Source organism: Alosa sapidissima, chromosome 17 (assembly GCF_018492685.1).
Source record: "Alosa sapidissima isolate fAloSap1 chromosome 17, fAloSap1.pri, whole genome shotgun sequence".
NCBI lineage: Eukaryota > Metazoa > Chordata > Actinopteri > Clupeiformes > Clupeidae > Alosa > Alosa sapidissima.
The window spans coordinates 3748306-3768854 of NC_055973.1; the positions used below are offsets into that span (position 1 = coordinate 3748306).

The 20549-nt window shown below is 45.9% G+C and overlaps 1 protein-coding gene across 1 annotated transcript; it reads left to right on the forward strand.

Annotated features, from left to right (window-relative positions):
* The first annotated feature begins 2400 nt into the window (after window positions 1-2400).
* On the forward strand, window positions 2401-11242 carry LOC121688699 (sortilin-related receptor-like). The gene is made up of 3 exons (XM_042068465.1): window positions 2401-2461; window positions 10458-10564; window positions 10958-11242. Exons 1-3 carry the CDS (start codon window positions 2410-2412, stop codon window positions 11126-11128), a joined length of 330 nt encoding a protein of 109 aa, XP_041924399.1. The 5' UTR covers window positions 2401-2409; the 3' UTR covers window positions 11129-11242.
* The last annotated feature ends 9307 nt before the right edge of the window (window positions 11243-20549 follow it).

Consider the following 20549-nt stretch of genomic DNA (forward strand, 5'->3'; position numbering starts at 1 on the left):
TGTCATGTTTCATGTTTTTGTTATGTTTCATACAATGATGCAGGTCTACTGCAGTGAATAGGCTAAATACAACTTTGATCATTTTTATAGCCTACTACTGTATAGTTAACTTTGGCCTTGGTGCCCATGTGGCCTTTGTGCCCCCCACCAAATATGCCCAACTGAAGGCCAAGTGGCCTTGCCCCCAGAATGGTGAAATTCCAAGCCTGGTCACTGGCATGTTATATTTGGTGCTTGGTTAGATGTAGAAATTATAAGTAAAGGTAGAAAGTGATCCAATGGTATACACATTGTAGGAAATCCATGGATGTAACTTAGCTAACCTCACTTCGCTAGTAACATTAGCAGCTGCTGTAAGGCACATTCCGGAGTAAGCTGCGTACTACATACAGCAAAATAATTTGTTTTTCGTAGGATTACGGTACATTCAACGAGCTAGGGAAAAGTGGGTTAAACATTTTTCCACCACGAAAGTCCAGAACGACACCTGGACCATTATTTCTTACTTTTGCTAACCGTTTCCCAGTTGTACACTACCTACCAGTAAGAAACCTGCATCATTATCATCACATCATTATTCCCAAACCCCCATAAAGACAAATGTGCTATGTCATGATGTAATACCATATAATACCATTAGGATAATACATGAAATAGCAGGTACCAACAACAAGGCACATTTCTCTAAATAAGTTAAGATAACATCTCATATCAAATGAATTCAACAACGCTGCAGTTATTGTCCCCTGGGGATTACATTTCAAGTACCTGTCTATCTTTATGTCTGTCTATTATTGTTGTGCAATGACAATGACAACTGCTAACGTTTTATAATGGTATTATATGGTATTACATCATGGCATAGCACATTTGTCTTTATTTAATACTTAATACTTTTCTGAGACCTGATTTTCTGAGACCTGACTCCACTTTTTCTGACAGCGTTTTTTCTGAGACCTGACTCCACTTTTTCTGACAGCGTTTTTTCTAAACCTGACTCCTTAGAGATGTTTTTCTGAGGCAGTTTGGTTTGAAGCAGTTTTATCTGAGGATGACAGAGGTTTTTCTTACGCTGAGGCAGTTTTGTCTGAAGATGACAGAAGTTTTTCTGAAGTTGAGGCAGTTTTGTCTGAAAATGACAGATGTTTTTCTGAGTCTGACACCTGAGTCTGGTTTTTCTGACGCTGAGGCAATTTTGTCTGAAGATGACAGAGGTTTTTCTGACGCTGATGCAGTTTTGTCTGAAGATGACAGAGGTTTTTCTGACGCTGAGGCAGTTTTGTCTGAAGATGACCGATGTTTTTCTGAGTCTGACACCTGAGTCTGAGGATGTCCTAAAATGAACACCGTACCATGGGGGAGATCACATGCCAGTTGCCTCTCCCTTCAGTGCTATGACTCTGTTGATGACTTTGTCCAGATGGTCTATGTATTTATTGCAACGTTCGGCTGTGAGTTTGTTTCGCCAAAAAAGCTCTATTGCAGATATCAATGCGTCTTTGTTCATGGGTTTGGCCTCACAGCGAATATATTGTTTCATTCAATTATTATTATTGTAACACACACACACACTGTGGGAATGTGAGATGTGAGATTCATATAGTCCAATGTTTTTGCATAAGTGTATATGCTCACAAAAACAATAATCTGTATGTGTATGAACATAGATGTGCATTTATTTTTTCTGTCTGTGTGTATTTCCCTGTACACACGTACGGTATCTTCTTTGCCACATCCTTCCTGGTCCTGTACCACGGCCCTCACAGTGAGACCAGCAGTGGCAGCAGTCTGACCATCACAGTGGACATAGATGAGCAGTACCTGTTCCTGGTGAGCCACACTGCCGTCGCTCAGTTTAAGAGTATGTTCCATTTGTCCAGTAGCTGAGTGGGCCTGTGGGATTGTATTGGTGTCTTTCAAATTAGATCATTGTTTCACAGCTTAATATCAGCGCTTACTTACTGATGTACAGATACAGAGCCATCTTGAGTTTCTGGTGTGCGTTGACTTTACAGAATTCACAAATATTCTATGCTCTATTTACCGTGTCCGTGTGTGTCCGTGTGATCTCTCCCTTCCTAGGACCCCCCTCAGCCTACGCAGTGGTCAAGATGATTCCGAGTGTGAGACTTCTGCCGCGTAACCTGCACAAGGTGTGTGTGGACCTGACCCAGGCTACCCTCAAGTGGCAGCCCCGCTATGACTCTCCAGGATCCCCCCTGGTACGACCATTATACTGTCCATGTCTAACAATATCTTACCTACTTCATTATTCATGAAATGACTGATAAAAAGACAGAGTTAAGTTCACTGATACCATTTGAATGCGTCTCCGTCTGTGAAGACCTACAGTATGCAGTGCACGTGCGAGACAACGTGCGCAAGACTGAGCGCAGCTACAAGCTGACCATGTGCTGGCTGCGCAACATGAGTAAGGAAGCCACCTACACCCTCAACACAGGTACGGGCCACCCGGCTACTCACTTACACCCTGAACACAGGTACAGGGCACCCGGCTACACACCTGCACCAGGGTTATCTTTAAGAGGCGAGGTGTAGTGTTTTTGTTTCAAATATTGAAATTACCTAAAAATTCTATAAATAAACATCAAACGATAAGAACCTTTTTGATATGACATCAAAAACACCTATTCTCTGTGTTGCCCAAACGTTCACTAAAGTCAGAATGTTAGCAGCCAGCCTGGGACCCCTCACTCTTATGATAGCACTTTGCACCTCAATGGTGCTGTATGAAATGCAATGCAAAGTCAATGGAAAATTCTGTTGCAATTGCTGTTGTAGCATTCAAGACAACAATAGAATTCTCCACACAGCCCCTATAAACACCACCATCTCGCTATCCGGAGAAATTATCTTTGGTCACCGCTATTTACCGATTTCCGGCTCCATTCAACACATGTAAACAAAACGTCAATTAAGTGATTAAACTAACGCCGCTGATTTATGCCAGCAACCATTTCACTTTGATAAGAAACTACGTTTTTGTACAACATATATAGAACAGGAATAACAGAATTCGGCTTAAGCAGTGAAGAGAAATTTTATGCAAAGTGTCAGCCCCTAAGACTGTGCCCATTGCCTACATTTGTGGTCGTTGAATGTCAGAGTAATTACATTCCAAAACGTACCTTAATGGTACTCCACAATTTATAAAGAAACAAAGTTTAAAAAGAAAAACACAATATATTAGATGGAATACACGAATAATTGACAAGGAAGATTATTTGACGGTCACTTCTTTTCTAATAAATGGAATGGGCTACATTACATATTTCAGGCCACTAGATGGCGGCATTTCACTGCACTTCGGGCCTTTTTTGGATGGAAAAGCAAGGAGTGAAATGGCGTTATCTGGTGGCCGTGCAGGGCAATAGCGCCATGAAATATTTAATTTACCAGGAAATTACGGTAGAAATCTTGTTTTTTCTGACTAATTATTCGTGTGGCCCCTCTGATATATTGTGTTTTTCTTTTTAAACTTTGTTCATTTATAAATTGTGATGTAGTATGACGGTATGTTTTTGAATGTAATTACTCTGACAAGTGATGGATAACGGCCGCCAGAGTAACCTGTTATACATGACTCATGGACAATGGGAAATGCAAAGCCCTCCCCTGTCACACAGCATCAATTTTCTTCATCCTGAGATTTCTCCACGTTGCTTGATCCAAATTCTGTTATTTTTTGCTGTATATATGTTGTACGAAAATGTAGTTTCTTATCAAAGTGGAATGGTTGCTGGCATAAGTCAGCGGTGTCATTTTTAGCACATAATTGACGTTTTGTTTACATGTGTTCAATGTAAGTCAATGGGAGCCGGAAATCGGTCAATAGATTAGAATAGAATCGGCAAAGATTATTTCTCTGGATGACGTGACAGCGGTCCTATAAACGCAGCATTGGACGTGTTAACACACAATTATTTGTTGGATTTGTTGTGCACAGTACAGGCATGATGCCAAATCGTCTCACAAATGAGTACCTACTATTTAGTTTCGGCATACTGCTCTTGCAGCGTGTGGCCAACTTCAGAACATTATGGGTCAAGTTATTAAGAGTTCAAGTCCTAAGAGTCCAGTCTCTGACCTAGTGTGTGTGTGTGTGTGTGTGCGCGCGTGTGCGTGTTCTCCAGTCTCTGAGCTGTTGTGTGTGTGTGTGTGTGTGCGTGCGTGTTCTCCAGTCTCTGAGCTGTTGTGTGTGTGTGTGTGTGTGTGCGTGCGAGTTCTCCAGTCTCTGAGCTGTTGTGTGTGTGTGTGTGTGCGTGCGTGTTCTCCAGTCTCTGAGCTGTTGTGTGTCTGTGTGTGTGTGTGTGTGTGTGTGTGTGTGTGTGTGTGTCCAGTCTCTGGGCTGGTGTGTGTGTGTTCAGGTTGTGTTTGTGTTCAGTCTCTGAGCTGGTGTGTGTGTTCAGGTTGTGTTTGTGTTCAGTCTCTGAGCTGGTGTGTGTGTGTGTGTGTGTGTGTGTGTGTGTGTCCAGTCTCTGGGCTGGTGTGTGTGTGTTCAGGTTGTGTTTGTGTTCAGTCTCTGAGCTGGTGTGTGTTCAGTCTCTGAGCTGGTGTGTGTGTGTGTGTGTCCAGTCTCTGACCTGTGTGTGTGTGTGTGTGTGTCCAGTCTCTGACCTGTTGTGTGTGTGTGTGTGTGTGTGTGTCTCCAGTCTCTGACCTGTTGTGTGTGTGTGTGTGTGTCCAGTCTCTGACCTGTTGTGTGTGTGTGTGTGTGTGTGTGTGTCCAGTCTCTGGGCTGGTGTGTGTGTGTTCAGGTTGTGTTTGTGTTCAGTCTCTGAGCTGGTGTGTGTTCAGGTTGTGTTTGTGTTCAGTCTCTTAGCTGGTGTGTGTGTGTGTGTGTGTCCAGTCTCTGACCTGTGTGTGTGTGTGTCCAGTCTCTGGGCTGGTGTGTGTGTGTTCAGGTTGTGTTTGTGTTCAGTCTCTGAGCTGGTGTGTGTGTGTGTGTGTGTGTGTCCAGTCTCTGACCTGTGTGTGTGTGTGTGTGTGTCCAGTCTCTGGGCTGGTGTGTGTGTTCAGGTTGTGTTTGTGTTCAGTCTCTGAGCTGGTGTGTGTGTGTGTGTGTGTGTGTGTGTGTGTGTGTGTGTGTCCAGTCTCTGACCTGTGTGTGTGTGTGTGTGTGTCCAGTCTCTGGGCTGGTGTGTGTGTTCAGGTTGTGTTTGTGTTCAGTCTCTGAGCTGGTGTGTGTGTGTGTGTGTGTGTGTGTGTGTGTGTGTGTCCAGTCTCTGACCTGGTGTGTGTGTGTGTGTGTGTCCAGTCTCTGACCTGTGTGTGTGTGTGTGTGTGTGTGTGTGTGTGTCCAGTCTCTGACCTGTTGTGTGTGTGTGTGTGTGTGTGTCCAGTCTCTGACCTGTTGTGTGTGTGTGTGTGTGTGTGTCCAGTCTCTGACCTGTTGTGTGTGTGTGTGTGTGTGTGTGTCCAGTCTCTGACCTGTTGTGTGTGTGTGTGTGTGTGTGTGTGTGTGTGTGTGTGTGTGTGTGTGTGTGTGTGTCCAGTCTCTGACCTGGTGTGTGTGTGTGTGTGTGTGTGTGTGTCCAGTCTCTGACCTGGTGTGTGTGTGTGTGTGTGTGTGTGTGTGTGTGTGTGTCCAGTCTCTGACCTGTTGTGTATGTGTGTGTGTGTGTGTGTGTGTGTGTGTGTGTGTCCAGTCTCTGACCTGTTGTGTGTGTGTGTGTGTGTGTGTCCAGTCTCTGACCTGTTGTGTGTGTGTGTGTGTCCAATCTCTGACCTGTTGTGTGTGTGTGTGTGTGTGTGTGTGTGTGTCCAGTCTCTGGCCTGTTGTGTGTGTGTGTGTGTGTGTGTCCAATCTCTGACCTGTTGTGTGTGTGTGTGTGTGTCCAGTCTCTGACCTGTTGTGTGTGTGTGTGTGTGTGTGTGTGTGTCCAGTCTCTGACCTGTTGTGTGTGTGTGTGTGTGTGTGTGTGTGTGTGTGTGTCCAGTCTCTGACCTGTTGTGTGTGTGTGTGTGTGTGTGTGTGTGTGTGTGTGTGTGTCCAATCTCTGACCTGTTGTGTGTGTGTGTGTGTGTGTGTGTGTGTGTGTGTGTCCAGTCTCTGACCTGTTGTGTGTGTGTGTGTCCAATCTCTGACCTGTTGTGTGTGTGTGTGTGTGTGTGTGTCCAGTCTCTGACCTGTTGTGTGTGTGTGTGTGTCCAATCTCTGACCTGTTGTGTGTGTGTGTGTGTGTGTGTGTGTGTGTCCAGTCTCTGACCTGTTGTGTGTGTGTGTGTGTGTGTGTGTGTGTGTGTGTGTGTGTGTCCAGTCTCTGACCTGTTGTGTGTGTGTGTGTGTGTGTGTGTGTGTGTGTGTCCAATCTCTGACCTGTTGTGTGTGTGTGTGTGTGTGTGTGTGTGTGTGTGTGTGTGTGTCCAGTCTCTGACCTGTTGTGTGTGTGTGTGTGTGTGTGTGTGTGTGTGTGTGTGTGTGTGTGTGTCCAGTCTCTGACCTGTTGTGTGTGTGTGTGTGTGTGTGTCCAGTCTCTGACCTGTTGTGTGTGTGTGTGTGTGTGTGTGTGTGTGTCCAATCTCTGACCTGTTGTGTGTGTGTGTGTGTGTGTGTGTGTGTGTGTGTGTCCAGTCTCTGACCTGTTGTGTGTGTGTGTGTGTGTGTGTGTGTGTGTGTGTGTGTGTGTGTGTCCAGTCTCTGACCTGTTGTGTGTGTGTGTGTGTGTGTGTGTGTGTCCAGTCTCTGAGCTTGTGTGTGTGTGTGTGTGTCCAGTCTCTGAGCTGGTGTGTGTGTGTGTGTCCTCCAGTCTCTGAGCTGTTGTGTTGTGTGTGTGTGTGTGTGTGTGTGTGTGTGTGTCCAGTCTCTGACCTGTTGTGTGTGTGTGTCCAGTCTCTGACCTGTTGTGTGTGTGTGTGTGTGTGTGTGTGTGCGCGTGCGTGCGTGTTCTCCAGTCTCTGAGCTGTTGTGTGTGTGTGTGTGTGCGTGCGTGCGTGTTCTCCAGTCTCTGAGCTGTTGTGTGTGTGTGTGTGTGTGTGTCCAGTCTCTGACCTGTTGTGTGTGTGTGTCCAGTCTCTGACCTGTTGTGTGTGTCCAGTCTCTGACCTGTTGTGGTGTGTGTGTGTGTGTGTGTGTGTGTGTGTGTGTGTGTCCAGTCTCTGACCTGTTGTGTGTGTGTGTGTGTGTGTGTGTGTGTGTGTGTCCAGTCTCTGACCTGTTGTGTGTGTGTGTGTCCAATCTCTGACCTGTTGTGTGTGTGTGTGTGTGTGTGTGTGTGTGTGTGTGTGTGTGTCCAGTCTCTGACCTGTTGTGTGTGTGTGTGTGTCCAATCTCTGACCTGTTGTGTGTGTGTGTGTGTCCAATCTCTGACCTGTTGTGTGTGTGTGTGTGTGTCCAGTCTCTGACCTGTTGTGTGTGTGTGTGTCCAATCTCTGACCTGTTGTGTGTGTGTGTGTGTGTGTGTGTGTGTGTGTGTGTGTGTGTCCAGTCTCTGACCTGTTGTGTGTGTGTGTGTGTGTGTCCAATCTCTGACCTGGTGTGTGTGTGTGTGTGTGTGTGTGTGTGTCCAGTCTCTGACCTGGTGTGTGTGTGTGTGTGTGTGTGTGTGTCCAGTCTCTGACCTGTTGTGTGTGTGTGTGTCCAATCTCTGACCTGTTGTGTGTGTGTGTGTGTGTGTGTGTGTGTGTCCAATCTCTGACCTGTTGTGTGTGTGTGTGTGTGTGTGTGTGTGTGTGTCCAGTCTCTGACCTGTTGTGTGTGTGTGTGTGTGTGTGTGTGTCCAGTCTCTGACCTGTTGTGTGTGTGTGTGTGTGTGTGTGTGTGTGTGTGTGTGTGTGTGTGTGTCCAGTCTCTGACCTGTTGTGTGTGTGTGTGTGTGTGTGTGTGTGTGTGTGTCCAATCTCTGACCTGTTGTGTGTGTGTGTGTGTGTGTGTGTGTGTGTGTGTGTGTGTGTCCAGTCTCTGACCTGTTGTGTGTGTGTGTGTGTGTGTGTGTGTGTGTGTGTGTGTGTGTGTCCAGTCTCTGACCTGTTGTGTGTGTGTGTGTGTGTGTGTCCAGTCTCTGACCTGTTGTGTGTGTGTGTGTGTGTGTGTGTGTGTCCAATCTCTGACCTGTTGTGTGTGTGTGTGTGTGTGTGTGTGTGTGTGTGTGTCCAGTCTCTGACCTGTTGTGTGTGTGTGTGTGTGTGTGTGTGTGTGTGTGTGTGTGTGTGTCCAGTCTCTGACCTGTTGTGTGTGTGTGTGTGTGTGTGTGTGTGTCCAGTCTCTGAGCTTGTGTGTGTGTGTGTGTGTCCAGTCTCTGAGCTGGTGTGTGTGTGTGTGTCCTCCAGTCTCTGAGCTGTTGTGTTGTGTGTGTGTGTGTGTGTGTGTGTGTGTGTGTCCAGTCTCTGACCTGTTGTGTGTGTGTGTCCAGTCTCTGACCTGTTGTGTGTGTGTGTGTGTGTGTGTGTGTGCGCGTGCGTGCGTGTTCTCCAGTCTCTGAGCTGTTGTGTGTGTGTGTGTGTGCGTGCGTGCGTGTTCTCCAGTCTCTGAGCTGTTGTGTGTGTGTGTGTGTGTGTGTCCAGTCTCTGACCTGTTGTGTGTGTGTGTCCAGTCTCTGACCTGTTGTGTGTGTCCAGTCTCTGACCTGTTGTGGTGTGTGTGTGTGTGTGTGTGTGTGTGTGTGTGTGTGTGTCCAGTCTCTGACCTGTTGTGTGTGTGTGTGTGTGTGTGTGTGTGTGTGTGTGTGTGTGTCCAGTCTCTGACCTGTTGTGTGTGTGTGTGTCCAATCTCTGACCTGTTGTGTGTGTGTGTGTGTGTGTGTGTGTGTGTGTGTGTGTGTGTCCAGTCTCTGACCTGTTGTGTGTGTGTGTGTGTCCAATCTCTGACCTGTTGTGTGTGTGTGTGTGTCCAATCTCTGACCTGTTGTGTGTGTGTGTGTGTGTCCAGTCTCTGACCTGTTGTGTGTGTGTGTGTCCAATCTCTGACCTGTTGTGTGTGTGTGTGTGTGTGTGTGTGTGTGTGTGTGTGTGTGTCCAGTCTCTGACCTGTTGTGTGTGTGTGTGTGTGTGTCCAATCTCTGACCTGGTGTGTGTGTGTGTGTGTGTGTGTGTGTGTCCAGTCTCTGACCTGGTGTGTGTGTGTGTGTGTGTGTGTGTGTGTCCAGTCTCTGACCTGTTGTGTGTGTGTGTGTCCAATCTCTGACCTGTTGTGTGTGTGTGTGTGTGTGTGTGTGTGTGTCCAATCTCTGACCTGTTGTGTGTGTGTGTGTGTGTGTGTGTGTGTGTGTGTCCAGTCTCTGACCTGTTGTGTGTGTGTGTGTGTGTGTGTGTGTCCAGTCTCTGACCTGTTGTGTGTGTGTGTGTGTGTGTGTGTCCAGTCTCTGACCTGTTGTGTGTGTGTGTGTGTGTCCAGTCTCTGACCTGTTGTGTGTGTGTGTGTGTGTGTGTGTGTGTGTCCAATCTCTGACCTGTTGTGTGTGTGTGTGTGTGTGTGTGTGTGTGTCCAGTCTCTGACCTGTTGTGTGTGTGTGTGTCCAATCTCTGACCTGTTGTGTGTGTGTGTGTGTGTGTGTGTCCAGTCTCTGACCTGTTGTGTGTGTGTGTGTGTCCAATCTCTGACCTGTTGTGTGTGTGTGTGTGTCCAATCTCTGACCTGTTGTGTGTGTGTGTGTGTGTCCAGTCTCTGACCTGTTGTGTGTGTGTGTGTGTGTGTGTGTGTGTGTGTGTGTCCAGTCTCTGAGCTTGTGTGTGTGTGTGTGTGTCCAGTCTCTGAGCTTGTGTGTGTGTCCAGTTTCTGAGCTTGTGTGTGTGTGTCCTCCAGTCTCTGAGCTGTTGTGTGTGTGTGTCCTCCAGTCTCTGAGCTGTTGTGTGTGTGTGTGTGTGTGTGTGTGTGTGTCCTCCAGTCTCTGAGCTTGTGTGTGTGTGTGTGTGTGTGTGTGTGTGTGTGTGTGTGTGTGTGTGTCCAGTTTCTGAGCGTGTGTGTGTGTGTGTGTGTGTGTGTGTCCTCCAGTCTTTGAGCTGTTGTTTGTGTGTGTGTGTGTGTGTGTGTGTCCTCCAGTCTCTGAGCTGTTGTGTGTGTGTGTGTGTGTGTGTGTGTGTGTGTGTGTGTGTGTGTGTCCAGTCTCTGACCTGTTGTGTGTGTGTGTGTGTGTGTGTGTGTGTGTCCAGTCTCTGAGCTGTTGTGTGTGTGTGTGTGTGTGTGTGTGTGTGTGTGTCCAGTCTCTGACCTGTGTGTGTGTGTGTGTGTGTGTGTCCAGTCTCTGAGCTTGTGTGTGTGTGTCCTCCAGTCTCTGAACTGTTGTGTGTGTGTGTGTGTGTGTGTGTGTGTGTCCAGTCTCTGAGCTTGTGTGTGTGTGTGTGTGTGTCCTCCAGTCTCTGAGCTGTTGTGTGTGTGTGTGTGTGTGTGTGTGTGTGTCCTCCAGTCTCTGAGCTGTTGTGTGTGTGTGTGTGTGTGTGTGTGTGTTCAGGTTGTGTGTGTGTGTTCAGTCTCTGAGCTGGTGTGTGTGTGTCCTTGTTAGTCCCCCTGCCCGCTCCTGAAGCGCTCAAGATCCTGAACGAGCGTGACCACATCTTCCTCTTCTGGAAGAGCCTGGCCGTGAAAGGGAAGACCTTTAACGAGAGCCGGGTGAGTGACCAGTCTCTCTCTAATGAAAGCCGGGTGAGTGACCAGTCTCTCTAACGAAAGCCGGGTGAGTGACCAGTCTCTTTGTAACGAGAGCCGGGTGAGTGACCAGTCTCTCAACCAAGTGCATGCTCGCATACTTGTTCTTTTAAAATAGTTTAATAGTTTTCTGTAGTGTAAACCCCAGATTTTTTTTTTGCCCAAATTGGTCATGTATAATGTTTTGGTATTATTAGATATTAATTATTCAAATTAAGTTTAATTGAAGTTATATTATTTCGCAGTGCTAAACATGACCTGGGTGATGCCTCAGGCCTGGGCTAGTGGTGTCCAGGTCACTTTAGTCAGTTATGATTCTTTTTCTAATCCTTCCTGGAAACGTGTCCCCACGCGCAGGGTTATGAGGTGCATGTGTACGACAGCGTGACCAACTCCACCACCTGCCTGGGCAACACCACCGAGACCTTCCTGCGGATCAACAACCTGCTGGCCCAGCACAACTACACCTTCTCCGTGCGCCCGCTGCTCTTACATGATGGCACACCTTACAGGGCACACCTTACATGATGGCACACCTTACATGATGGCAAACCTTACATGGCACACCTTACATGATGGCACACCTTACAGGGCACATCTTACATGATGGCACACCTTACATGTAGTGATGCACCGATATATCGGCAGGCTATCGGTATCGGCCGATATGGGCCTTTTTTGCTACCATCGGCCATCTGCGAAACGGCTGATATTAGTAGCCGATATTTTCAAATATGCTAGCCATGACTAAATCGCTTCCCAGTGGGTCCGTTTAACTGGACCGTACCCGAGTGTGATTACTCCCCCCAGCTGATCTGCAGTCACATGACATTTTTGTTTGTGAACCCGTGTCCATATATGCCATAAACACTAGCTTCTTTTTACCAATATCACTTAGCAACATCGCAAAACCGGAGTTCTAACAAACAGTAACCCAAACCACGGTTCTTTAGCGGTACAACATGTGGCACGTTTGCAGCTGTCGCCAGCTAACTGCGCGTTGTTGTGTTTGTGTATGTAATGCTAAATATGCTTGGTGGTTTGGCCACTGTGGGGAATCCCCCATCTAATAGCACAATGCAACACCTTAGCGTGTGTGTTTCTGAAACTAGGTCCAGACGATAGTCATGCCCAGTCTGGTGGTGCGGGGGACGCGGCGGCGGTGGTGGTGCCCGTGCTGTTCCTGCTGCTGCTGGGGCTGTGTGGCGGCCTGCTGCTGCTCTACCTGCGCCACCACCGCCTCCAGCACAGCTTCACAGCCACTACAACTCACGCCTGGGCTCCGCCATCTTCTCTTCAGGGGACAAGCTGGGTAAGACTGCCCGGGGGTTTTCTGTCTGTCTTTCTTTCTGTCTTTCTTTCTTTCTGTCTTTCTTTCTTTCTGTCTTTCTTTCTTTCTTTCTTTCTTTCTCTCAAGTGTGTGTGTATGTTTACTAGCTTGCTTGGCTGTGCTGGGTGAAAGTGCATGACTTAAGCATAAAATGACCTTTAGCAAACTGCTAGTGTTTGCTGAGCCAATTAAGCAGAGTGTAGGAGCTGTATATAAACACACACAGAGATATGCCCCACCCTTATTCCCTGGGTGCTTGTGCCAAGAGGTTAAACTTAACTGTTGGGAGCTCCAAATTACATCTCCATCACCCAACCAAACACCTGATGGAAGCCGTTTTCAGTTTCAGGAGCAAAGGGAGAACGAGCGGGGGAAAAAAAGAAAATACGAAAGATGCACTTTTTTTGGATGTGCAATTAATTATTTTTTATATATGGGTAATAGTTCTGGGGGTTAGAAAAAGCAAACTGAAGGAAAATTGAGTTTGTCAGGGATGATTTAAAAAAGCTATAAAGTGATTCTGTATCAAAACCTTGCATAGGCCTAAAGCCAAACTTAGTAAATAGCTACTGGAAGAACCAACTCATCATGAGAACCAGAGTAGTTAGCAAAATGGCAAACCCTAAAAAATTTCATTTATGAATGTACAGCTGAAAAAAGACATTAATACTTTGTGAAAGGGAAATGGGTATGTCTTGTTGGCACTTAGTACTTGCACAGATTTAATTGTTTAGTAAGTTCTTAATTTGCATCACTGTGTCGGTAATGTAGAAATAACATGAATTTACCTATGGTACCTTTAGTTTTTAGATTTGTTGGTTCCCAATATGACATGACTTACATAATGCAGGTGTGTTAAACTGTTACTTTTTGTTAATTGTTTTATTTTGTGTTTGTGTTGGAGAGAGGTGAGCCAGGGACTTGTTAGCTTTGGCCAGGGCAGTAGAGATCGCAGTGGTACATATGGCGAGGACCGTAGAGATCGCAGTGGTACATGCTTGTTTTGGTACATCAGATGATTCCCTTCAATACTTGTGAAAACAGTCTTCAGGAACCTTAAGAAACTTAATGGAAAGATACTTAGTCTCTCCTGGCTTCAAAGAAATATTTGTTTATTTACAAAATGCTGTGCCTCTCTTAATCTCTTTATAAAACTAGGTTTGCATTTAGGGGGATCATTCCATCGATTCCATGGTACCATGCAAGTTCCCCTGAGTTTAGATAAAAATGTATTTATTTTGGGGGGGTGGGGGGAGGGTGCATTGGCCTGGCTGGCACTACCCAGTACAGATGTGATGAATGCAGTCCAAATATTCTTGGGATTTGCCACAGTGAGGAATTGAGAAAATGGGTGGTAGATTCTTGGTGGACATTTTTTTGGTTTGTTTTCTGTTTGTTTTTCTTTTTTTTCTGTAATTTGCCACTTATGCCTTACAAAAAAACATATTAAACTAGAGGTATGTACCTATGTATGCAAGCATGTATGTATGTATCTTTTTTCAGATATAAATGTCAACACGTGTGCACACACAATACATATACACTGAACTTGTAAAACGGGAGGCTCGGAGAAAAGACGATGACATTTGCGAAAGGAAGAATTGATCTTTAAATTGTACTACTGTGTTGGCTGTGACATCAGTCTACTATTTGAGCCATCAGGACTGTTTATTTTTTCCCTCTTGTCTTTTTTGTCTGTTTTGGAAGCCTATACAATAATTTATGTACATGATAAATGTGTATGTTGCTTCAGAAGTCACATATTTTAATCTGTCAAATAGAATGCGTATATTTCTTTGCACAATAATGGCACGAGGACTTCTCCATGTTCTCCTTTGTTGTTTTAAAAAAAAAAAAGAATTGATGCATCAGAGATGGTCAGAAATGTTTTTGAACCACTTATGCTGAAATAAACGTTGAAACGGTTGTTGTGTTTGTTGATTTTATGAAACCTCAGATGACTTGTGTTTTTTTTACATCATGTCCACGTGCCTTGCTCTTGATTAACACCCGATGGGCAGTTGCTGCAGCAAGATCAATCTTAACTGTGTCTAGCAGTTCTTGAGCACAGATGCTTTAAAGAGCTTAATCTAGCAGAGGAACCTGCAGTTATAACAATGCAATGTACAAAGTAGTAGATGCTCTGTAAAATGCTTCTAGAGAAGCAGGTCACACTAAATGAAGATAGAAATAATAGGCTTTAGGTATGTCCTGTTCTCTGCGCTCTGTTCTCTGAAGTAAAGCGACAGCATATGTGACCAGTTTTTCCTCCTCCCAGTTGTGTGTTTTGTGTGTGTGTGCGTGCGCGACTGCCCGTACGTGTGTGTGTGTGTGTGTGTGTGTGTGTGTGTGTGTGTGTGTGTGCATATGTAAGAAATCAGATGACACCGGCCCTTTTATAGGTCAGTGTATGGCTGGCTTTTCTGTGCTGCATCCTGATGCGGGAAATCATGTATTCAGCAGACCCATCAGCCCTTTCATCATACTGAGCGCCTGTCCTGCACTACGCCAGAAGAACCAGGAGGAATACAAGGAGAGGAGCTTGTGTGCCCATATTTCTAAGCAAATAGACAAAGGGATAAAAAAAAAAAGAATTACAAAAAAAGCTCTTTATCACTCCCTAGTGGCTGCCCTTGGTACCTCAGATGCAGCTGAAAATGGTTTTCCAACGGTTGAACCATTGTTATCCTGTCCTCCCACTCACCCTCCCGCTCATACCTGCCCTACATTCAGTCACAAAGTCTCCAGGTGAACAAAAGGCTGGTTGTCCCTGATCAGCGGGATGTACTGTGCTGAAATCCCCTTTCCACATATTATGAACGTGGTCATGTGGGCCAAGTGACCTATGGGAGTTGCTGCACAGTGCGACTGTGCAGGTATTTGAGCAGGTTGTTGGTGCTGACCTTTGCAAGCCAATAGCAACCCAGATCTCCCCTTTGGGAAAAAAAAAACATTTGTTCACAAAATACAAAGCAATTAGTGATTTAAATGGAATAAATTGGGATGTTTCCTATTTACTATGCACGAAATAAATACAAAACTTTCAGAATATATTGTTTTTCATCGCTGGCTTTTAAGGCATTAGATCACAATCATTTAATGTGGATTTTAGTAGATTCATGTTCCAATCAAGCGCCATTTTGTTTCTACGTATGCTCAGGAAGCCTTGGGGTCGGTTCAGTGGACTGCATGCTCAACACGGGTAGGCTATCAGCATTCAGGGTGGGAGCAGAAACAGACCAAGCAGGAAATACAAAGACAGCTTGAGTAACTGAACGGTTTTTAAAGAATCCCAATCCTTGTCGGATGGATGCTACACGACTTTGACTGTTTTGTCAAGCCTTTGTGTCACACGCGGGGGGAAGCTTGCCTCGAAAGTCTACCTGTTCTTGTGAGAGCCCATTCAGGCACCCTTATCTTCATCTCTGATGCAAGCTAAACTGTCATCTGTACAGAACACACAAAAAAGCGACGCTGGGTAGCTGAGGACAAACCAGGGAGTGGAGATTGGCACAAACACTGTAAAGTTATCCCTTTGCTGCAAGGCCTCCAGGGACAGTCAATGCTGCCTTTGTCTTGTATTCGGAGGCCAAGCCTTTGCAGCGTCTGCAACTGTTCTTGGCGGTCTTTTCAGCTCCCCCTCGGAAGCGGCAGGGTTGACTCCAGCACTCGAGTTCATGCTGTAGGTGGCTACAAAAAAGACTTATAATCTTCCACTTGAGTGATCAAATTTTTCTAATCCCTGTGAGTGTTTTGATTTTTTTTGCCATTCACCAATCCACATGCGCACGCGCACGCACACACACACAAACACACACACACACAGAGTGGATACTAGATCCTTTCTGCTGAAGTAGTCAGCTGTACACTGAGATGGCCATCTTGAGTCTGGCTCAGAAACCAGAGACTTCAAATCATCATTTTCACAGGGTGCGATCGCCAAGTAGGTCTCGCACACTCTGGAAGAAGAGATAGTAGATGAGGATAAAAACCTATCAGTCGGCACACAACATGGACATATCTGACCAGGCATACAGGCAAACACAACATGGACATATCTGACCAGGCATACAGGCAAACACAACATGGACATATCTGACCAGGATTACAGGTGAACACAAATGCCTTTCATTTAATTTCATTTATTTATTTAAAGCAGTGTTTTTCAACCTTTTTTGTGCCACGGCTCTAGCCTGACGAGCCAGACCCACATTAAAATGTAGGGTCTGGGCACTCACCGTTCGCAGTGCTCAGTCCGAGGGGTGGGATAATCAGTTGTCTTTCAAATTCCCTCTGCACGCAATAGGACAGCGGCAGCGCTATGAGTCCCATGCGTTTCCCACCAGCGGAGCTAGTTGGCTAGTTCAAACGTTTGCCAACTTAATAAAAGCTTAACTCGTGTCACACTGTTCGCCAACAGCAACATCCATCTTATTTGTTTTCAAGTAGCAGGGAATTTAAGCCAAACCGTTGCAACTCTGCCATTAATCATTATGTTAAGCCCACCTAATGACTCTATACACGATTTCATTGGCCTGATTGAGTTTCGATTTCTGGAGCTCACAAGCCAACGGAGAGTTGCTAGACTAGCCCTGGCAGCAAATGTAATTTGCTGCCGCTAGGGGCGCGTCTAGATTTCTAGGCTACCACGGCACACTTTTGACACTTAAAATGTCCCACGGCACACTAACATCCTGTGTGAAGAAAAAATAAACATACCATAGCCTAAAACTTCAAATAATACACAGATATGGCCTTATTATGGCTTCTATGCAAGACCTGCTCAATAAAACAAGCGCCCTCTGTTTCATTTGTAGGTGACTATATCTAATTTAATTGTTGTTATGAACTGGATATGTGATGATTCTGTGAATACTGGATATGGGGCCCCCGTTGTACAATGCCTGCATACCACAAATAGTGCAATCGTACAATCAATGAGAGCATGTGGTTATAAATTCTTTGATGCAACAGTTGCTTTTCTAGACCAGTGAGTGACATTTGGGTAATTTTCTGCAGCACACCTGATGATCTCTCACGGCACACTAGTGTGCCCCGGCACAGTGGTTGAAAAACACTGATTTAAAGGACAGTCCACATTAATCAACATTTCTGTAAATGTGCCAGTGTTAGCCAGCAGGCTAATTTTCAACTGTAGTCCATTGGCAAGATGTTATACTAGGCACAGGGTGGCTAAAAAAAAGAACATATTAAATGACACAGCAATTGATATACAGCAATAAAACATAATGCCATAGGACTGGCTCCATTAAAACATTTAAAACATACGACATATAACCATACAGCCATACAACCCTTAAGGGATCAATAAAGTAACCATCTATCCATTTTGCCTTTTGTACTGTACACATGTATCCATACACAGCCATACACAGAGAACTGAGTATTTTTACTCACTGCATTGAATAATTTTACAAATGGGACTCATTTTTTAAATTATTTTCACTGGATTTAAAGGTAAACTATGCAGTATTGGCAATTTCCTTACTGTTTTTTTGTTTGTTTTTTGCTTATTTTTCGCTTGCTCTGTCATGACGAATGTCTGAGAAACTCCATCGCTACCTTTTTCTAGCCGATGCCTGGCGTCTATGTGTATTTGAATGCAGTAAAGCAATTTGTTACACTCGTTATACTTCCTGACACTGAGGCTGTCGGCCCGCAGTTGCAAGGGTGGTTTTTCAGCTCACAGGCGCTAGGGGGAAGCGAGACGGCCACCATTCAACCCGAAAAGTCATATAACCATTCCAATGAATCTGAAGCAGGTAAATGAAGGTAAATTAAGCTAAAAAGCTTGCATATTAAGCTAAAAAACCTGCATAGTGTGCCTTTAAATTGTGTAGATCACAGTTCAGAAATACAGTCTTTTCATACATACATTATTTAGATGAAGCTACAGTCTTTTTTCTAAACCTATTTGAGGCATCCTGTGAAAGAATCTTATATACCCCATCGCTTGCACCTGTGCTGTTTGAGAAAGCTAAGTGATGTGCTCTTTATAACTTAAGATATAGGATACTGCTGCTATAAAGGAGCCAACCTACAGTACATCTCAAGCAAAGGGTTAAAGCTGCTTTGTCATTGCCAATAGAAAGCCGTGACATTGCTTTGTCGGTGTGGATCCAGACTGGTGACACAGACTAATGGCTTGCTGCTCGGAAACTGACAAGTCATTAAAAAGCCAGGCTTGCACAATGGGTCCTCTCTAAGCAGCATTCTGGCCCATGCCAAGCCAGATTTGTGTTCTGGCCTCGCCGCCCAGCCCCCGCTCATTAGGATCGCGTGAGGTCAGCCCTCTGCCCTTTGGTTGCTGGTGCTGTGGACTGTCTCTCCATTTGGAACGCAGGGCGACCAGTGACAAGACATACAGGACAATATTTGGTAAAGAAATGAGGAGGAGAGCAATGGGGGAGTGGGTTGGGGACGAGGAGACGAGGAGGAGAGCAATGGAGGAGTGGGTTGGGGACGAGGAGACGAGGAGGAGAGCAATGGAGGAGTGGGTTGGGGACGAGGAGACGAGGAGGAGAGCAATGGAGGAGTGGGTTGGGGAGGTTTTTTTTGTCTTTTCAATCTTCACAGACAGCAGTTGGCATGGACCATGTCGCAACCTTTCATGTCTTGCCCCCCACCACCCCTTCCCTAATGCTCCAAGAAATAAAACAACAGAAATGTAGGAATTTACTTTCACATCAGTCAGGCTGCTGTCTCAGCTTTTGTATGTATGTGTGTGTGTGTGTGTGTGTGTGTGTGTGTGTGTCTTTGTGGGGTCTTTGCTGCTGCCATTAATCAATTTCCTCCACCAACATCTACCCTCCCACCCCCCACCCCCAGACTCTGTGGAAACCTCCTTGGCAACCCAGCATCTCATCCCTGATAACTCATTCAAGCACGCCACCGGGACTGGAACCCTTAGCGATAACATCTGACCATCCGTCCGTCCAGTTTGTGGTGCAGTGGCCACTCGTCGCGGGGCCTAAGGCCACCACCAGCACCGCCAGCAGCCAGCAGACCTTCGGTGGCGGTGGCGGCAGTTTTCCAGAGGAATTCTAACGATGGGTTTTTTAATATTCCACGCTGCCCTGCGCCCTCTGATTTCACGCTGCAACATTAACACGAGCTGACACCCGGGGATTAGGCACAGACAGCTGGAATGCCCGGCTCCTTTTGTGCAGCGTGGACCTCGGCCAAAAGCCTTCGGTCCAAGGCCAAGAGAGACCTGGGAAAATGGCTGCTCCTTGGAAATGCAGTGGGAGCCGCACCAAGAGGAAGACATTTGTGCCGCTGGTGGGCGAGCCGGACCGGCCCGGGTTAGGGCAGCGGACATAGGACTGACGTGACACCATTGGTGGAGAACTGTAAGTCCTGGACCATGGAGACTGACCCCTGGCACTCTGTAGCCCAATACTCATTAACTAGTCCATTTGGTCCCCACAGAGGAAGTCAGGGTGATTTTATGACATTATTGTTTCTGGGCATTGTTTCTTTTTTTCTTTCTTAGCCACTCCCTTAAATTGGTTACATTTTCAAACGTGTTAGAGTATGGCAGAAAAAGAATAAGAAGTATCTGGAAGAGTCTGGAAATTAAGACAATACAACCAAGGGCTAAAGGGCTTCAAACCAAGCCTATGGAATATTCAGAAAATATTATTTTATGTTTATTATTTTACATAATGATATGAAATGAATCATCAGTGAACAATTGAACAGTATTTGTCTTAGAGTTGAAGACTTATAATTCTAGTAGTGACCCCTTACAATGACAATCCACCATGTGACATTCAAGGCAGTATTGTGAGTTTTTGAAAATATAAATATTTACAGTGCAGAAACATGCAGACACTTACATCCGGTAAGTCTGAACTAACACAGCCAGGGAGCATTCTGGGGGGACATCAGTGTCACATACCAGTTCAATTGGCTAAGAAAAGTGTTTATGTTCATGCCTTACTGAGTAGTATACCTCAGTGGCATCTGCCACATATTACCTATTCCCCCCACGCTGTGTTGATATGTTATGACACAGAGTCTTATGAAATCTTAATGGAAAAGGAAAATGACCTTCTCTAGCCTACCACAAGCTTGATGTAGACTAGGTACCTCTAGCCTACCACAAGCTTGATGTCCTCATCTAGAGGCAGCGCTAACTGGATTCCCTTTGCCCATCTCCTCGGCTGTTCTCCCTGTGAGCCCAAACAAAAGCCTCAGAGGCACCCGAGTAGACATCCCTCTTTCCACTTAAAGATGGCCTTTGGGATAGAGCTGCCCTGATGCAGCAGGCAAGCGGCAGGAGTTAAAGCTAAGACTCCCGGGGAGCATAGACCATAGAACGGCTCCGGAGGTGGGTGGGGGGGGGTGGAGAGGCTCACTAGCCGAGCCCTTTCAAGTTGGCTGTGGTTTTCGCACGCCTGTCTACTCAGCTCAGGGCCTGGGGGGTGGGGGGACCACACCCCGTGAGGTCCATGTGGAGGAAGGGGGACCCCCGTCGGCCGTTATGAATGGACAGTTGACAAGTTACATACCTGTGATATAGGCCCGTTTGGGCTGGAATCGGGGAGCTAAAGAATCACAGGAAAGGCAAAAGGGGAAGAAGGAAAACGTGCA